This window comes from Scomber japonicus, chromosome 3 (assembly GCF_027409825.1).
Source record: "Scomber japonicus isolate fScoJap1 chromosome 3, fScoJap1.pri, whole genome shotgun sequence".
In the NCBI taxonomy this organism is placed as follows: domain Eukaryota; kingdom Metazoa; phylum Chordata; class Actinopteri; order Scombriformes; family Scombridae; genus Scomber; species Scomber japonicus.
Genome location: NC_070580.1, coordinates 27391161 through 27411645, shown reverse-complemented (window position 1 = coordinate 27411645; position 20485 = coordinate 27391161). Strand labels below are relative to the sequence as shown.

The following is a 20485-nucleotide window of genomic DNA, read 5'->3' as shown; positions in this document are numbered from 1 at the left end:
TCTTTACACATGGAGCTAGTTGTCCATTCTTATTTTAATACAACACTTCTTTTTTTTTAATCATTCCTAAAAACGGCAAGATAAGATTGCTACCGATTCACCTCACCTCGAAATTCTTACTTCACTTAACTCGACCCAGTTCCATTTCACATTGTATCTTCTTTGCTCTAATTTCTATTGCTCTAAAAGGAGTCTCATCTCTTTTTTTTTCTTGTCCTTAATGCACTCAGTAGTAAGAATGTGACCTGGCTCGCAGGGCCTAGTGAGTGCTCCAGAGGCTGAGCTTAAATCCCACTGCATGTGCAACAGTGATAAAGCTGCTAAAGCACACTGGAGAACTGTCCTGGATTCTTTCTTTCTTCCTCTCCTCCTCTCCAACTCTCACAATCAGCTGTCAACTTGGGAGAGGGAATTAGGTGAAGACATAAAGGATGTGAGAGAGTGCAGAGGAGGAAAAGGAGATGCTGCATTCCTGTGAAAACATTTAATATAACTTATTTGTTGCTTCTTTTCAGACTCAGACACTGTTTATAGCAGTTAGAGATGAGGCTGCATGTCATGTGTAACTGCGAGGACACCGGATGAGTGTTCAAATTCTCTGTTCTGTGAACAACTTCTGAAAGAAGAAGTTCTCACAGTCAGCAAAAACAGCCTTTAGAGAGACAATGTCGTGAGCACTTTGAGAAATAGAGCAAGAATCTACAGAGACTGCTGATAAAAGCTCTTTTATATTCCTGCCAAGTGCAAACATCAGGTACCAGCACGAAGCTGAGCTCCATAATGCATGAAAAGTAACCTTCTTTTTTTTTTTTTTGCATCAAAGTTGAATATTCAAATGCATATATTCGAGGTAACCAAATGAACTATTTAAATGCAACAGTATCAATTATAGCAGGATCCCAATCAGCTTATTGATTATTGTGAATTAAACACAATCTGACAGCAACTCCTCCAGTAGCTGACCTTTTCAAAGCCACAAGGTAGACTCCAAAAGGACAAACCAGCAAGCAGTCATCTACAGTCACCACTTGGTTCACGTTGTCATGGAAACAGGAGGCTTAAACCCATGCTTATCTTCAGTTACTCTTACCCATTAGCCAGGTTGTCGTCGTCATCATCTGGCAGGCTCTTTCCTAGAAGGTCACTGTCACTCAGGTAACCAGACTTGAGGTCGGTGTCCTCAACGTCAAGCCCTTCGATGAGCTCAATACGAGATGTGCTGCTGAGACGGCTGGAGCAGCGAGCTGGCATCGTATGGGCTGTATACTGGGAACCAGTCTTACTCCCCTGGTAACCTCCACCCGTGGAGGACGGGGCGTCGCCCGCCTGAAGACGAGGGCTCGACTGGCCATGGCGCCAAGACAGAGGTGAAGAGCGGTTGGACAGACTGGATATACTGCGAGCGTTGGTCTCGTCACTGTCGTAGCCCACACTGCTGGTGTCCAGACAGCTGGAGAGTTACATGAAAGGAGAGAAAAATGTGAACCATATATTTTACAACTTAAGTTTGAGGAATTTAGCTGACAGTCTTATCAGTAAATCAACAACAGTGCAACGGAAGAGCAGGACATTTTTCTCCCTCTGTCAGAAGTTCTTCAAAGAAATCCATAGTGGCATTGAGTCGTGGTTGACCCAGATACAGCAGTTGTGCCTTCAGAGACTGAATCTAGAAATGTGGCATTTCAGAACCCAGAGACAAAGAGAAGCATGACCTGATATCTCTGTATTAACATAGCATCTGTCTCTCCGGGCAATATATTCACACTAACCAGTCATTGTCATTGTCATACCAAGGACTTGTCTTTACATGACCACACCCGAAAATGCTGTTGCATAAACAGTAGCAGCTCACCTCTTACCGCTGTTCTGCATCAAGAACATCAAAGTTTTCCTATTCAATCTTGTAACTGGGACAGGGTTAGAACTGTCGTCTCCAAATGGCTGGAAGCGTCTGTGTGTCTGCCGATTACATAACTAGATGTACCAACCCACCTAGATAAATATTGCAATAGCTACGACCATGAGGGTATTTTTATCCATTGTTGATGGATTATTCATCAATATGGAGGCAGCATGGATGCACTCCAGTACTGACCGTGAAAAACTGAGAATTTTTAGCTTTGACAATGAGTGATATAGTAGCTTGTTTTTAAAAAGTGTTTTCAGGATTTTCTATCACGTGTAAATCACATTAAGACACAAATTGGATTAAATTCTGAAGTAAAAAATGGATGCAATATACATCATTATTTATTGTGTTTGATCATTTGTTCTTTATTTGTTTGGGATGAAATGGTTTATATTATGTGATCATAAATGGTCAAAATAGTGAAAATTATGTCTTATAATGACTAGGAATAGTTTTTACATTAAAACCAAACACATTATAGTCTCACTTCTTGTAAGCCCTTTTTTGGCTATGTACGGTCAGAAAACATAAAAGCAAGCTGACATATACTGTACCTCACTAGCTTATAATGTCATTATGACATGTTATCTACCAACTGGCGCTGCCTAATTGCACATTCAACAGACACACAGCAACAGTAGCATATTTATAGCCACCTGACAATCTAAGTTTGGTATTTTATTGGTCATGTAGTTTATGTGGTTTTAGGAAAATGTGTTCAACAGTAACTTTGCCAACCGTTTGATGCTGGGCAGGCTTAAACTTGGTTCATCAGCAGTTTTTGCTTGAAATTGATGCGTACAGGGGTTGATAGGAGCAGTTCAGACTCATGCTAGAGGGTGTAAAACCAAAGTAATGAGTTAAAAGAAGCTAAAAACCTTTATATAGTTGCAGAATTGGTTTATAATTTCCCACAGACAACTCTATTAAAAATACTCATTAATGTAGGTTTAAAGACATACGAGCAGAAATGTGTTCCTGTTAAGATTCATGTTTCATATAATATCACATCTCAACTTTAATGTCCAGACAAAATTAAGACCTTTCCTCCATCAGTGTCTTGTTGTGTTGTGGTTGTTGCAACAAATTATTGCTCAGGCCTTTTTCCTGTGAGAGCCAAACAGAGATTCCTAGAATGAAGTCATGACCATGAAACAGAGACGGCCAATTTAAGAAGGATGGAAGCCAGATGTGCACCAGGTGGCAATTCTCCAAGCGGCCGCAGCACAACTGTTTACACATGATTGTGTTATGTATCGATCCAACAAGCTATCTGTTGTTCATATGAGAATGTGTTTTTGCTTTCAGTATAACCAAAGACAGAGTTTGGCTCAAGGTTTTATCCTGTGATTTCATGAAGAAAATGTGCATTCTCTTAGGATGTTATGTGATATTAGCCAGTACGTTAGACACACCAGTAAGAAGCAGCTAATAATTTCAAAATGTGCATGTGTTGCACTCACCTATGGCCAAGCTGAGAGCCCCGCAGACTCGACATTGTATCTTCCAAATTCTGGCGGAGGTCAAGGACATTCTGCACAGTTCGTTTCCGCTGGGACTCAGGGTCTATGGGACAGTCATGCAGAACAAAAGCTTATAAACCATTTACTGTCATATAAAAACTTCCATACAAGCTGTCTTTTTTATTGTAGTATGTGTGTGTGTTTGTGAAGAGAAAGTCATGCACACACACATATATACACACATAATTTTGCCTCCACATGCATGTATTCTTGGGTCTATTTTTTGTCTGGACTGAAAGTGTTTTCCTGGTGAGCGCACATTCAGCGTATGTACACATCATTAGGCAGACAAATTACACACCATAGGCTGCCTCACCATGGTAACCTCCACTCCACCCCCCTCTTAGCTGACATGGTACCTCCTGAAAATGAAACACTGAAAGGTTGCTTGTAACTTAGCTCGCCCACCAGGGGGATCTATTCTTACATTCTCACTACATTAGGATCTGTTTCAAGGGACTTTTTTTCTTTCCAGCGCTTCTGTTTTTTGTTGCATTGACCATTGTTTCAAAGCCATGCAGTAAAGTTAACAATACGCTGGACTGAAGGCAGAATGATTTCACCGCAGGTCAGCTTATTCGTGTAAATGTAAGTATCCAGTCAGTGGATTGTGAAGTCAATATTACAGTACAATTATCAATGCTGTTGTGTTAGCTGTAACAAAAAGAGAAATCTCCTTGCCACAAAAACACAAGGAGATGGGGCTTCCCACTGCAGTGTGGAGGCAAAACATTCAGTGCATTAACTGGGATGGCTGGAGGAGGCTAGGATGTCAGGGGAAAACACGTCCAATAATGTGCTGTTCTCATAAAGAGGATATTGCACTAATTCAGTGGAGTGTATAGAGGGTGTGAAATGTAAGCAGCTATATCACACACAAACAGACATATACAGTTCACACATTCAAAAACATGTGATAATCTCCTTTTGTCTGGTACAGGGAGTCCACATCTGCAAAGAAGGCAAAGACCTTTGATACATTAGATGGCTTCAATAGCATAGACCCCAAAGACTGACGGGTTCTGTGGCAAACCTACATGGAGTCTTCTGGAAACCTCAATATAATCCATTATGGGTGTACACTGTGTATGTGCAATATTGACAAGCACTGTTATTTATGATTTATGAACTGAATGAGATATGGAGTTAACCTTGGAGATTATGCTGATGGAAATTTATCTGAGAATCTGGTATAATTTGCTTTTTTGGAGGACAGATTCTATAATACATCTTGACTGGCAAATTAGAAACAATGAGCACAGGGAGCAAAAAAACACAGATCTAATCATCAGTGAATGTCAATAACATTTGGCTGACAGTCCCCTATGAGAGTCATCAGCAGTATTTGTCAGCAACTTCAAAATCCGGCTGTTAGATCCAGAGAGATGTGCTCCATTTTAAACAAATTACAACACCTGTTTATGTGATGGACAGTTGTTCAAAGCTTTAGTGAACCTGGTTCCAGCTGTAGAGTGATTTCAATATCCCATTTTCTCTAAATTCTTAATCTCTACAGTTATTAATCCTGCATTGAACTTTAGGGAGTCTCTCATCCTGTGTATACTGGGATAGGCACAGTGACCCAAAACAGGCATTTAGTTTAGTTTATTTGACATTATGAAAAGTTAGATGCATAATCTCTCACACCAGCAAATGTAAAGGAGAACACTGTAAAGTGTGAGACTTATTTCTATTGTTGTACTTGATAGGAGAAATAAAAGGTAGGTAGCTACATAAAAGAAAATGAATGAAGGAATACATTTTTTAATTACACTGTATTTCTGCAATACTGCTAATCCACTGTGTCGTGAATACCTGGGGATATATTCAACCAGGAATCTTGGACGCAATCCAGCACGCATTGTGTGTCACATCTGTTTTGAGTATTTACTTTATTGAATATGCACAATGTTCCTGTGCAGGGAACGACAGTCCTCTGGTACCCTGCATTGCAGTGATTCCTACAAGTTGACACAGAGAGTAAAGACCTATGAATGATGCAACACTACAGGAAGTGCTCTGTATCAACACAGAGGCAGACTCAAGCATGGCAAAATTAATGTTGTTAAATGTTGTTAGAGGCCGTCAGCTATTAACCCTGCAAACACTACTATGTCAACATTAAAGGTTCTCCATGTTGCACCGATTGAACCTGTGACATTGGTATCATTTCCATTTCAATTTCCATAAGCAAACATATAGATCAGTGTGAGGATTCACATCTTTGATCAGCATCTACAGTTCATTTTGTAGCACCAGTGAGTGAAATTTCTGATTTTACCAGAGCCCCTCGCAATGGCAGCTGATACAGTGAGTGAATGCAGATGGGAAACTAACTTGAACCCTTCAAAAAAAAAAAACATGAAACAGTGTCAGGGTGATGTCAGGTGGAGAGTGTGGTGGGCGATCACTTATTTGAGCTCTACATAAACTGCTCATAGTGAATTCCTATAAGTCAGTATTTACAATCTTTGGGCCAGAGACCAACTGCTTCACTGTTTATTTTGTTTGAAACATGCAATCAGCTTACGGCTCTGCCCCATTGTTTTGTGAGGGCTGGCAGCATCTATTACTTTGTGATCATGAAACAATTACTGTTTCCAGAAGATGGTTGACTTGTCCACAAAGACACACACGTTCAATATTGCCCCAACTTCTCTTTCTTACATATATATAAAAATTGTGTAAAAGGCAGAATGAAGAACTGATGATTCAAGGCCAAGGCTGCAGATCATTTCAACTGTTATATTCAAATAATACTTAAATGCCAACAACTTGATGATGATAAAATGTCACATTACCATTTAGAGTCAATATCTCTGATCCTTGCATAGCTTTCAATATTGCCTAACCATTGCTTCTCCTATACTCCCTCTCTACTTTGATTCTACATTGCTGTAGGCCATTGCTGCATTTGTGGAGATCTTGCATGACAGATCACATATAATTACAATGAAATAAGGTTTGCTCATCCCTCTCTTGTCTAGAAGAGTTTTTTTTCTTTTTTTTCCAGGAGTGCTGCTGTCTGTACTACTTAAATCCTCTGCTCTTTTCGTGGATACAAATCTGTCATCCTAATGACCTGGAATCCATTTGTCACAGTATATTTGTCATTTTGGAAATAATTGCAAGCAACTGATTTGAAGTTTGTCCTTTATCATTTATTACACAGTGGACTTTGCAAATATCAACTGCTTCATGTGAAAAGGAAAAATTTATAAGAAAAAATCAAAAACAGCATAAAAATCCATTTGAGCTACGTATGGATGGAACTTTTTACTTCGTTGCGCATCTGCAGCCTTGTCTTGTGATGACACAGTGGTATGCAATGTTCCAGTGTTGTATGACAGCTGTGTTACACAAACTAACATGGCGAGTTTAATAAATTAGCCTATTAACTAAGTCCACCATTCTCTATCATATCGGTAAAGAATAAGTCCCTCTATGTTCGGAAATAAAAGCATCCTTTCAGTTAGCTTATAATGAGATACTCTGCGGAAGCCAAGCATTAAGCAGACTATGAATAAAAAGATCTTTTTACAGTAACAACCACATCCGCTGTATGTGTACAGTAGAAGGAAAAAGTTCTCAGGGTCGTGGACTGACATGCCGAAAAAGAGTGCTCAGACAATGCTGTCTTGAATACAAAACACAACTATCAGTGTAATTAAAGAAGCTTTCTGTGTCTCACTGATTAAATCGAGTCAATAATCAGTGTTGCAATTGTTTCCATCACTGTGTGCTCTTCCCATTTTGGTGGCTGTTTTTCCTTTCATGGTCACAAAGAACTTCACTAAGGTCAAAGGCCTGCATTGGATTATCATATTAAATGATGATAAATAATTCATTGAGATGATAAACTCCCCTTTTGAGAAATAATGACCTTCAGTTGATTTGGAGGCATTGTGGAGGTCAGTACATTACACTGAAGAGAGAAGGGTGCCTCAGCCTGAAGCAGTATGTGAACTGTTGCAAATTGTATGGAATTAGGTTAATATAGCAGACATGGGTGTGGTGCCAAATCCGGCAGAGCTCTCAAAAATGCTAGTTTTAGTTACACAGTAAGAACACATGAAAGGACCCAATATTGCCAGCCTGCATGGGGCCATCCATGATAACCTGTACTGCCCACAGTTCTTACTTTGACTTTAAGTGTGACTAACATAAATGATAGACATCCACGTAGGGAAATGAAGCATGGATAACAAATTAAATCATCACAGATGTGTTCATTAAGATGCAACAGGGAATATGCACTCCTGATGATACTGGAGCAATGAAATGACAAATTATTCACTTTTGCATGAGTGAATGGGACATGAAATGCTTGTTGGAATATGACATGCTTGGACCAGATTTGTCAATGATGGGATTTTAGGAGTAATTAATGCAATGTGCAGACAAGTGAGAAACATGCCCTCTAACATTCCAGTTTTTCTTAAATAGAAACACTTTTATCATCAGAAACCAAAACACTGACATTTATAAAGTAACTCACAGATTCATACACTGACAACAGAAAATATTTAATCTCTTAACCAATAGTTACCCAAGTAGCCAATAAATCTAAAGACTGAAATCTAATCTCACTGAGATTTAAGATCTAAAATATCCTCTCCGGGAGATAACTGATAGGGCAATGGATTTGATACTTAATGCATCAAGGTTTTGGGTAAAAATGGATCTAAAAGTCTCCAAAGACAATGATACCTTCTCCTGTCTGGAATACAGCTTGTAATAAGATACACGCTGCAAATACAGTAAACACAGAAGGATGCTTAATTATACAAAAAAAAAACATATTAAAAAAAAAGATTGAATGATCATAATCATAATCAACATCATGTGATCAACACCCTGATTGTTCATGAACCCCCCCCCCCCCCCCCGCCCCCATTGATACCCCTGACCTCCAGCTCCAGAGCCATTTTCTCTGCCATTTGCACCGTTGTTGTACACAGGGTGTAAACCATCTGTCAGTGCTCTACAGATGAATGGAGCTGGAGGGAGGCTAAATATGAGTCTGTGAGGCTAAAATTAATTCAATATGGCATGCCTTCTTTCCCATTTTTGTTTTTTGGAAGCGTATGTGGAACAGTGGACGGACCCTCGAGTGTATCAGCACATGTTGCAGCAAACGGCAGCTTTAGAAACGAGATCAGTGTGCTAGTAATAATCCCCAACCCCTCAGGCTTTTTTCATGCAATCAGCTGGCAATGTTATGATATAAAGCAAGCATATTTCACATAATAAATGCCACCGAGCCCCAGACACCTGAGTGGCATGCTGAGGGAATAAGAACAATGGAGCACAACGGCAATGATCTATATTCTCTTTCTGCTAACCGTTCAGCTTTATGTGAAAATGCCAAGCGAGGGCAGCATTCAATAAAATAATGAGAAGGTTTACAGAGCATGCTTTCAAAGCACAACAGGAACGTCTTCATTTTTTTCCCCCTCAGTCGGTGAGTTGCATAAAATCCATTGAGGGGAAATGTGGGGCTGCAGCAGCAAGCAGGTGCCGTGTGGTGGCTGCATTAAAAGGGGGCGTGCTGCCGACCTAGAGATACACACAAGCAGGGTGTTTGGTTTGTAGCACATGGTGCCCACACTGAGGGGTCCTGGGGTGGTAGAGGTATCACTCTGCTGTACTCACCTAACATCTGACTGAAGAGAAGCTGCTCCAGGTCACCCAGCACTGTAACCACCAGCTCTGGATCCACCTTCAGGAAGGGCTTGTCTCCCCCTTCTTCCCCCTGGCCTTTAGAACCAGACTCTGCTCCAGCTCCCTGTTTCTTTGCGTTGGCCTTAGCCTTACTGGAGAGGATCTCATCATCGGACTTCCCATCCTCGGGTGCCTTGCTCAGGGGCTTCACTTCAGCGTAAGGACCACGAGGTATGCGGCTCTGCTTATTCAGGGCAGAGGGAGCAGCCAGAGGGCTGAAGGGCTTTGGTTTGCCCTGAAACAGCGAATGCTCCGATTTGGATAGGTTTCGAGAGAGAGGGGCACCCCCTACGGCGCTGCTGCCACCCCCTGCTGTCTTGGGCTTGCCTGTCTTGGTCTGCCCAGCTCCAGGCTTGGCCATGTCATCACACCACTTGGGCTCATAAAGATGCAACTTCTTCTCAGCATCAGTGAGTACAGCCAGGTTTGTCATAGACCTCTGCTTGCGGAGACTGGAGGGCACTGGTAGCCTGCCCTCAGAGCTACCTGCCCGGTAAACCTTTAGTTCACCCCGCTGTGTGCTCTGGGGCACTCCAGACTTGGCCCTCTTAGCTGCCATACCAACTCCTTTGCCATCTGCTTGGCCGTATGCCTTTGTGCTATCCGTCCTTTCCATCTTCAAATCGCCTTCTCTGCCTTTCACACTATTTCCAAGCATGCCTCCTGCATGAGACCATATAGAAAAGCATCAGCAGGGAGAAAACAGGCTTCCTCAATCAAACCTTTTTTCCTTGTGCAAAAAAACAGCATATATAAAAATGCTTCCTCTAAGGCAATCCCTGCAGCCTTTGCTTTCTTCCCTGTGTCTCCTTCTCTCCCTCTTTCCTCCTGACCGGCTGCTGCAGCTGCAGCTGTTGCAGTGCTGCCCAGGCGCTCCCTTTCTCTCCTTCCCTCCCGTCCTCCTTTCCTCCGTTTTTTCCACACTCCTCCCTTCAGCGCACCCTCCTGCCGCTGAACCGCGCAGCAGCAGAATGACAGCGGCGGCAGACGCATCAACGCTCCCTCCTCCCCCTACTCTCTGCTGCCTCTCCCTCGCCTCCGACTTCCCTCCCATCCTCCCTCCCAAACCTCCCTCCTCCTCCTTTTTTTCTGCATTTAAAGATGCTTTGCTGTGTCTCAGCAGAATACGTGAAATGTAAAAAGACTGATGAGAAATGATCAACTGTGGCTTTTAAAAACCAGGCACCAGTCTCCATGTTTTCCCACCATCTCTTCTGATTCCTTTGTTCTTCCCCTCCCCCTTCCTCACCTCCAGTGTACCATGTTTGTTGCACTCAACATGATGCATGATTTGTGATGTGGAGTATTGATATTAATGTGTGGATGGACACACATTTAGATATGTAATTACACCCCATAGCATGAACTATGATCACTGTCAAAACCCCACAAAATGCAACAACTGGAGCAACCAGATTATCTCTTGATCCCGTCTGAGCTTCCTTACAATATCAATTCCAGATTTACAGCTGGATAAATCATATATTAAATATCAGCAATTTGCTGCCCTGCTAACAGTCTACTGTATTCTTATATTATATTAACAACAATTACTTATATTAAAAATGTGTAGATTCTAATGAAACTTGATGAAATTATGAAAAAAAATATTGGGTGGTTTTAATCTTAAAGTCCAAAAAGTGTTTCAGCCAATAGGTGACTTCACTTCAGCAGACTGAGTAAGCGACAAATGTGCCAGTGGAAGCAAGTAACACACCCAAAACCACACTTTGGAAATATCTTCAGGTCAGTATAAGACACATGTACTCACACACACATGATTGCAATAAATTGAATATCCAGTCACCACAGTTTTTTGGGTTTTTTTTTGCTGACATATGAGTGTAATCATCTTTTAAGATATTCCACACAGCTGTCTCTCAGGAGGATATGAGGAGGCTCTGCAGCGCTCGCATGCAGAGCTGCACCATGGAAACCACCCTCTCATCGCCTGCATGTCATCTGCACCAGACCTCGCTGCTCTGCACAAACACAGCTGCTAAAGAAACATTTACCTTTTCAATATACTACTGTGATATAGCCCACTTCTTATCAAGCGGTCATCGAATAAAATGTGTTTTATTCTATGAAGAATCCCATCCTTTTGAATAGATTTTTAACATTCCTATTAAGTGAATGACTGAGTGAACTGTTGCTCTTTTCCACTACACAGCATGCCTGGTTAAGAGCATGCTATATGGAGCAAATCCACTGGATATGATTGACCTGTTAGCTACAATGCCCGGACCGTCCCTCTCTTACTCTCACAATGTGTTCACAACACACTCTACTGCTTTTTTATATGGCTTTCAAGGCACCTGGGGCGGCTAAGGGACTAGTGAGTAGTTGTTTGATCTGGCAATTAGTTTCTGGAAACAATGTCAAGTCTTGTTCCTTCACATCACGAGTTTCAGGACTCCCCTGCTGACTCTAGATCCATGATGCACTCCCAAGATGCACTGAATAGCTTATTTGTTTTGGTGAGTGGAGTGGGAATGGTCTTAATGAATCATAGGGGAAAAAAATTCCAACATGCTGTATTTTCTTTTTATAAAATCATCTATATTTACAGTTTGTATTAGACACAGAATAAATGAACAATTTCAATCAGGAGTTGTTGGAGCTGCTTTACTTCAGAGACCACAATGTCCATCAGTCTAACTGAAACATCTCAACAACTATTAAATGATTTGCCATGAAATTTGGTCAACACATTCATGTCCACCTCAGGATGAATTATAATAACTTTGGTGACCACCTGACTTTTCCTTTATGACCTACAACATACAGTTCTACCCATCAACCTCAACTGTACTTTGTGTTTAATGCTAATTAGCAAATGTTAGCAATCTTAAACCACTACACTAAGATGCTAAACATTATATCCGCTTCACATTAGCATTGTCAGCATTGTCATTCTGAGCATGTTAGCATGCTGAAGTAAGCATTTCGCTCAAATGACTGTTTTGCCTATAGCAACCAATTTGGAGCCGCTCATACTAGTCACCAGCAATTCCAGTCTTAACATCATGCCCATAAGGTTTAATGGGGCTGACATTTTATGTGTAATTTTTGTCCTCTTGTTTTTCCATACTGTAATTTCTCTATCTTGGTCTTTTCTGTACATACACACATCTATTACATGGCTCTTCCTAGGGTTTCTTCCAACATTAAAAGTTTTTTTTTCTCACTGTATGGATTTATAAAGCCCTTGAGGCAAATATGTGATTTATGATATGTGCCTTTTACACTAAACATGAAAAGTTCAAAAACTATAGTGTCCATTCTGTAAATGTAGAAACCTTCAATCGCCACCAGCTCTCAGGAGAGTGAAGGGTGGAGCTGCATCTTTAATTTGCTTTCTTTCACATCTGGGTCTGATTCCCACTCTCTGACTGGCCATCTGAGTACTGTAATTGTATGTGTATGTGTGTGTGTGTGTGTGTGTTTATATGTATGTGTGAGCACAGTATGACGGGACAGTTACACAGCTGTCTGTTATACATTTCCCTGGACAGCATGTGTAATCATTTTGGGGCTGCTCAGCTGCAATGGTGACGCAATAGATTCAAGAACATCAGGAAGACCTCCAGAGAGGGGAAAATGGCAGGGAATGAGCATGGTGTTAAAAGGCACATGTAAAGATTGTGTTTGTGCATTAGACCTCAAAACATAGACCTAATGAAGTCATTGTGCTTTTTGGAATGGGAGTAGCCCGAGGGATGATGAATATTGAACAGTTATATTTTTTCTTCTCCACAGTCTATTCATGATCAAATCCAAACTGCCAGAAACAATAACAAGGTAAAACCACATTTAAGTTTAAATTGTGCCAGAGTGCTTAACTTGCTGACTTGTATTAATCATGGAACACACATGTCTCCTTATTTCTTAAAGTTTTCTCACCAGAAATCTGGACTGAGCTTTTGTTTCCGCAGATGGTTCAACTGAATGGAACCATCATTAAAAACAACCTTGTATTTCATTTTCCGGCTAACTTGTAGTTGAAGCCAGATGACAGCTTACAAAGACACATCGCTCTGCTCTGCAGTCAAAAACAGAATTTAAGCGTCCCTTAGGTCTGTCCAGTCGGGACAAGAGGAACTCCCAGACAGGAGGTGAAAGCTGATCCTCCCATCAAACCACTCAATCTCTCAGCGCTGCGTCTGTCCACACTCAGCTGAGGACCACTCAGTCTCTAGTCTCGTCTCTCCCCGAGGAGCCCGACTATAGGCTCTCACCCCTCACGGTCATTAAGATAATTAAGAAGCCACTTGGAGGGTTTTATAATAGCCTCACACAATTATATGAAGCATCTTCTAAATTCAGTCCATGTTGGGTGACCAGCAGCAAAAAATAAATCAGATAGGTTATCGAAAATAACTTGCCAGGCTAATTATATTTTTAACATAATACCGCTACTGTTTTGTTGGTTGTATTAGGGAAAAGAGAAATGAATTAACTAATTAGGTGGTTGATTATTAATTTAAGAAGTCAGATGCTAATTTGTCTAACATGCAGTATTTTAGTGCAGTTTCTTGTCAAGAAAATTGTTGAAAAAAAACATCAAATCAGATAAAAAGTTATATTTACCCAATATTGTTCTTTATGACCAAATATTGGCAAAAGACAATCTCATGAGAGGTATTTTTATTTGCACATAGTCCAGATTATACCTGCCAAACATCATGTTAGCATTGTCATTGTTAGCATTGCCTTAGCATTAATTTCAAGGTATCGCTGTGTTTAAGTACAACCTCACAGAGCTGCTAGCATGGCTGTAGACTCTTAGTCTTGTTCATTTTAAAATCTTCAGTTTGTTAAAGAGGATAGGCTTGATGTCTCAAGTCTGTCTTAAGATACAAGTTTCCGTTGCTGTAAACATTCCTCCTGTCCATGCTAACCCTTAAGAGATCCGCTACAAAACACACCTACAATGTAAGAGATGGGAAACAATATCCACAGCCCTCGTTTTGAGCAAAAATATATTTCAAAGTGTGTCTGAAGATAATATGAGGCTGTTGAACCCAGTAAATCTTTTTAGTTTCAAATTCCTTCTTTATGTTTCCTCGGACAGTGTTCCCTCTTCAGCTGCAGTGGAGGGATCCCAATAAAAAAAACATGGGAATTTAGCATTAAAATGACACCTTGTTAAAATATATCTGCTTCATTTGACTACTTTGGAGGGCTCAGATAAAATTTTTAATACATTTTTGCACAGAAGGAGGACTGTGGATTTTGTCCTTCATAACTTATATTGAAAGTGCATTATAAAAGGGATCTCTTAAGGTTTGGAATGAACAGGAGAAATTATTACAGCAAGAAAAATATGTGTCAAAGTAAATTTTTGTGTGTGTGTGAACTTATCCCTGAAGCTAAAAAGATGAACGTTAGTGTGTCTGGTTTATTTTAATTGGAGGTCTAGTTGGTATTGGTTATTTGTCAGAGAGTGCGTAACAACAAGATTTCACATTAAATGATGAAGCTCATCCAAAAATATCTATCAATCTCACAACTAATATGTTGAAGTATTTATTCTGTCTTGTAGTCATTGCCTTCTCTGAGTCAATACATGATGCGTCTGCTTACTTACTTGAATCAATATCACTTACTGTATTTAAAGTAAATCCTCAATCATGTAATTGTGATTAATTGGTTTAGATGCTGTTGTCTACTTCTAATGAATTGCCTTCATTCAGCAAGATATTCCTGCAGTTCTCTTTAAGTAATGACATACTGACCAAGCAAATACTGTACAGTATACTGTAATACTGTGTGTGTTTACACCTCATGTTTGTCAGTCTCTAAGCAACACGATGTGTGCGTTACAGTATTGTTGTAGGCACCCGAACAAACACACAACAGTACAATTTTAATGTTTTATGCAGCACTGACTTAAATGACATAAATTAAATCTCGATGGCACACCGGAGACACAAAAACATTTGAGAAACAGTGCTGACTTAACAGTGCTGTGTGATTTGAGAGAAGACTTCTCTGCCAAGAATCCGTGTTTTCCCACATGCACATAAAGAAAGAAGTGAAGTACTTCAGGAAATCCTGATGCACATAACAGGTGGTACATATAGAATGAAGCTTTCGTTGTGAGTTGGCAGCAATTCTGGTGAGAACAACTGCCACGCTGAACAGAGTCCAGTGTCAACATCCAGCCATATTAAAGCCTGGGTGTTACAGGATGCACTATAATACAACTGGAAAGATTGTGTTTTGATAAACCAACTTGGTGAACTCTGCGAACTGTGTGAAAAACCTTGTTTTCCTAAATATAACTCACTTGCTCTGGCATAGCAACGTTCAAAGTTTTAAAGAACAGAGGGAAAATTGAAATGTAGGTCAAACACAACACTGAGTGATTAAACTTTATGGACAGCTCCTTAATTTTAAGATCATTTATGATAACCTCGACTGCTGTTTCATGTTTCATTACTGTGTGTCAAGGTTACTGCTCATTGGTAGGTTTACAGCCATTGTTACCAACCTTTTTGGCTTGTGACTCTTAAAAATGAAGCCACATGTTACATGCTGTGTATGTCTTAGATGTGAATACTATTTTTAAATAAATTCAATGATGCCTTTATTGTACAGCTGACAGGAGAGAGGTGACAGGACAAAGGGGGAGAGACAGATGGAGAATGACATGCAGCAAATGTCCCCAGCAGGGCACAAGGTGGTACAAGGAGGACAGCTAGACCTCTGGGTGAGGACTTCAACAAAAGAGTGAATTTTGCTTCTCAGGTTAAGAAAAATGCAGTATTTCACAAGAAAACGGCAAGTCGGGAACTAATTAATTTGAATCAAATGCCACAAGATAATTGGGAGGAGATTCAAAAAGACTCACCTATATCGTCACAGCAGACCTCCATGGAATCAGAGGAACAGTCACTCAGATCATCCAGAGAGGCATCCATCTCCTCATGGACCTGAAACCTACAGTAGTATAAAAGCACAAAAGCACACACATTTTATTTATGTGCCACAAAAAATGCTTATTACGTAAATACAGATAATGATTTGTAAGACAAAGCATGAGCTGCCCTGAGGCTGCATGATATCTGATGTGTGCTGAGAAAAAAAAAGCTTATCTTCCTAACTTAAAAGGTGAAACACTGCCCTCACCTGAACCTGAAGGGAGCAACAGTTGCCATGTTCACCTTCCCTGGCTCACTCCCTCTGCGGTGCATATTGAATGTCTGATACGAAGGCTTTGATTTGTTAGTGGACGCCACTCCTTCAGAAGTGTTCAGGTCCAGGTTGGAGATGTTCCTCACTTCTTTTTGGAAATTCCCCATTCCAGTGGAAGATATCACATTCCCATTAGTGCCTTTAGTATAAAGGAGGCGTCCTCTTCCTTGGCCAAGCTGGTTAGTAGCCGAGAGCTGACACAAGGGGTCATCCGCCTCTGCGTTGTCAACGCTTCTCAGACGACATTTTCCAAAGGTCCAGTTCTTGTTGGTGTTTCTTCTTAACTGTAGGTCTCGTAAAGCTTTCTGGGTCAGTGTGCTAGTGCGAAGGTCCAGTGTGTCTTTAGAGCGCCGGACTTCCCTCTTCGGTATCTGAGGGCTGCTGTACGCCGAGCACGTCCCGTCAGTACGCTCTGTGGCCGCTGGGCTCCTGTGAGAATATATACTGCTCTTTTGCTGTAGCAGGTGGTTCTTTAAAGCTGTGCCTCTCAGCAGCTCTGTAGGGCCTGAGGAAACAGTAGATGATGCGTAGGAAAGCTGTCGTTTGGCTGCATGCTGATTCTGCACCATAGAGTTTGGGAGGCCTCTGTACTGTTGCTTAGGATCCATCTTGGACAGGGGCATCATGCTTCGAGGTACAGGCAAACTGGAACTGACACCTGTGTCATTCTGGCTCTTAGATATGATTTTGATATTCACTCCACCGCTCATGGTTGGCGAGAGTCACCAGACTAAGATCTGAAAAGGAAAACAGGAAACTCTAATTTAGCACAACCAAATTAGAGCTGCAACCATAAGATAATATTTATAAAACCATTTTATGTGCAAATCTGACAACTGCAGAGTTTTAAGATTATACCAAAACAGTCATTGGAAGAAGGAGGAAAAAAGCAGAGTATTTGCACATTGGTTAGACTGAATAGAAAATGTTTATTGACTTCATCAAGTTACCATGACAAGGTGCAAGTCAGCCTACATTAAATGCTACAGTATATACACAGTGTATATTCAGTGTTGGGGAGACTTAAACTACATGTAGTTGAACTACATAGCTTAACTACAATTTGCTGTAACTTGCTGGTAGTTAAACTACATTCATATTTTGTGCTGCGTCAAGTATTTAAACTACTTTTTAGGTCATTTTTTGTAGTTTACTCAATTTACAAACTACAATTTTGGCCAATAACATGATTTTTTTTTGTGTGTACAGTGTACAAAATCCTGTAAAACAGCTGTGCATTCCAGGGCGTCTGCCTCACAGAGAGTGTTTCTACCCACGAACCTCCTGACTGAAGGTGAATGAAAGAGAGTGGGAAAGAGGAAAGAGGAGAAGATGGTTTGAGGGGAAGGACCATTAAAGCATTATGTATCAATTACAACATCAAAAGGTCTGAGAACCAGACTGGTCACCGGTTCAAATTCCTCAACTGCTTGAAACATTGAGATCAGAAAAATGAATCAATGTCTGCTGTTGAATGTTTTTTTTTGTTGCACTCTTAACTGCTTAAGTGGAGCAGCTGTTCTCAGGCAATAAGAAAAAAAAGTCACTGGTTAAAGAAGGATTAAAAGAAACTAAATGTCTATCAGGAACAATTACTTAAATTACAATGTGTTTAAAATCAGATGGGAAAAAAACAAATGGCTAAACAGAAAATCAATCAAAGGCCTCAGTTGCATCCAAAAAGAGGCCATATGTTTCAACAGCTTTGCCTAATGTATTCCTGCTCCTCTACCCACAACCTCCAATGAGAGACGTGCTGTGAAAGCCAGTGTCAGACTGACACCACTTGGCACGTGCAGCAGGAGAAGGGCTCCTTTCAGGCCATGCCAACACCAGCTGGCCCCACTGCGGCCTGCAGACACCACCTCTCCTCCAAAGATGTAATGGTGGGATCCCCCAACTCCCTCACCTCCATCCTCACATCCATCCTATTCTGGTAACTAAAGTATGAAAGTTCAAGATGACCACAATCTCAAATACTGACATCATGTTTCATGGACACAATTACCTTTATTGTCATCTCACCACTTATATTCATATTTTTCATTTCAGTGCTACATAATGCAAGATGATATGAAAGTAATTTCCCCATTGTGGGACTAATAAAGGAATATTTTATCTTATGATATCTTATTAAGTTTCCTGGGGCTTTGGTGAGGAAGTAGCATAATACAAAAGAAGTTTAAATTTGAGGTTTAAAAAATATGAATTAAACAAATGAAGAAAAGCAAATTAACATAGATTGTGCTAAATTATATGAATGTAAATTTGGCTACTATACAACAATAGAGAAATACAGAATATGCAGAAGTGATGCAATAGCGGTAGTTAGCATAAAGCTGTTTTACTAGGAAAAAAACAAGATACCATTCTTTAAAAGTACAGTATGAAACTGACCACTGAGAGGACACAGAGGACCCTGTTTACACTAAGTTGTCTTGGGTAAGTGTAAATAACCACAAAGACGCATTGTGATCCAATCACTCCAACCACTTGCTGAGGTGGTCTGGGATGCATTTGACCACATGTTAATGTGTCCTGATGTGTCCCAGACAAGGACATAACAAAAAATACATCATCGGTGCAGGATGTGGTGGTTGTTTTGGTGACAGCAAGCCAACACCAAATTGTCCTGCCAGTCTCAACAGCTGGCCCGAACATGTATATTAGTTCTTGAAATATTTTTCTTTTCTAAGCTAGCCTTAATGACACAAATCTGGTGCTTGTCTGGTGACCAACTGACATAGTAACTATACACAGGGCCCTTTGACCCTGTAGTGGAGGCAGTAATGAAATCTAAACACAAGTGGTCAGCCAGATAGATTCATGTGTCTCGGCTGTCCGCTTGTGTTCTTATCACCTAAATGCACTTTAAAGCCAAATGTAAACAGCCTCTATGAGCAACATTTGTCACATTACATCATTTGATACATTGTTATCAAATAATAATGTGACATTATGAAAAAAATATGAACAACATTTTATAACCACTTAAAAAATGTGAATAATTGAGCTACTTCTCTCTATACCATGTTACCCTCAAGTATACATTATCTATGTTAAGTTTAGTGTTATGATTTTTTTCCTTTGTAGCCCTTTTAGGACATGCATCTTGTTATGATGAACATTTTGGAGTCAATTTTGCTGTACAGAAAAGTCAACAGCAGTCTTATGAGGATAGACCTGTAACAGTTTTGTTCAACAGGGAACAGCTCTGAACCTAAAGTCATGAATTTAACATAAAGGCTCCAGCTGGAAAAAGGATTAAAAAGACATCTTTTCTTTTTTTAAACACATAATAATGTATACATGAAAGACATTACAGTACTTTGAAAAGATTTGTAACACTGCCGGTTTAACTAATTGAATGTATTATAATCCTATTATTTCTACTTCTTTGTATTCTGTTCATTGACACATATCATCTGTTTCTTCTGAAAGAGAAAATTCCTCCTTTGTTGCTTTTTCCTGTGATTTCTACCATTTTCTTTCAACTATGGAATGTTTTATATGCTTCCTATAAAGATATGAAAACACCTTGTGACAGACTACTGCTTTTAGGATATAAAATATAATCTAGACTGTCTGTTTTTTAATCATTTTATACAATATATCTTGATAACTAAACCAAAATCATGGCAAAAATGAAGTTTGTGTCTCTGTGTGCCCTTGTGCCCTAAATAATCTTTTCTCCACAAGGTATTACACATGTCGTTAGTCATGATGTGGAATTGGGATTAATAGGTCATTTCCTTAAAAACTGCCTTCCTGTTTCACACAGATCCAAAACACACACATTCTGGCTCTTTAGTACATATATGTAAACTAACTAACTAACTAACTAAGCAGGCAAACCAATTTAGAAAGTGACATAGTTAAAATCCAATATCGATTGAGTATATAGAGGTATGGAGAATGTAAAACAAGTCTCATTATAATCAAACTCATGTTAAATGTAATGAATTGTTTCCATACTTTAGGCTTTAATAACTAATAACGGTTTTTATTATACTGAATTGTTACCTATTTACATCAATGTAAACCTCAAATTAAATAAAAAATTAATCTATTTGTGAATCTAAACTGACGGGTTAAATGAGTTCAGAGGTTTTGTCTTACCTGTATG

At 40.0% G+C, this 20485-nt stretch overlaps 1 protein-coding gene across 1 annotated transcript in view; it reads right to left on the bottom strand.

The window, feature by feature from the left end:
- The window catches only part of nav1b (neuron navigator 1b), a 51446-nt gene extending 34377 nt beyond the window's left edge, over positions 1-17069 (bottom strand). The window contains exons 1-5 of the mRNA XM_053315142.1: positions 16294-17069; positions 16016-16104; positions 9088-9819; positions 3373-3475; positions 1091-1450 (exon numbers count right to left, since the gene is read on the bottom strand). Coding sequence (XP_053171117.1) covers positions 1091-1450; positions 3373-3475; positions 9088-9819; positions 16016-16104; positions 16294-17069 — 2060 coding nt within the window. The remainder of the gene's footprint in view (positions 1-1090; positions 1451-3372; positions 3476-9087; positions 9820-16015; positions 16105-16293) is intronic.
- Positions 17070-20485: the final 3416 nt, after the last annotated feature.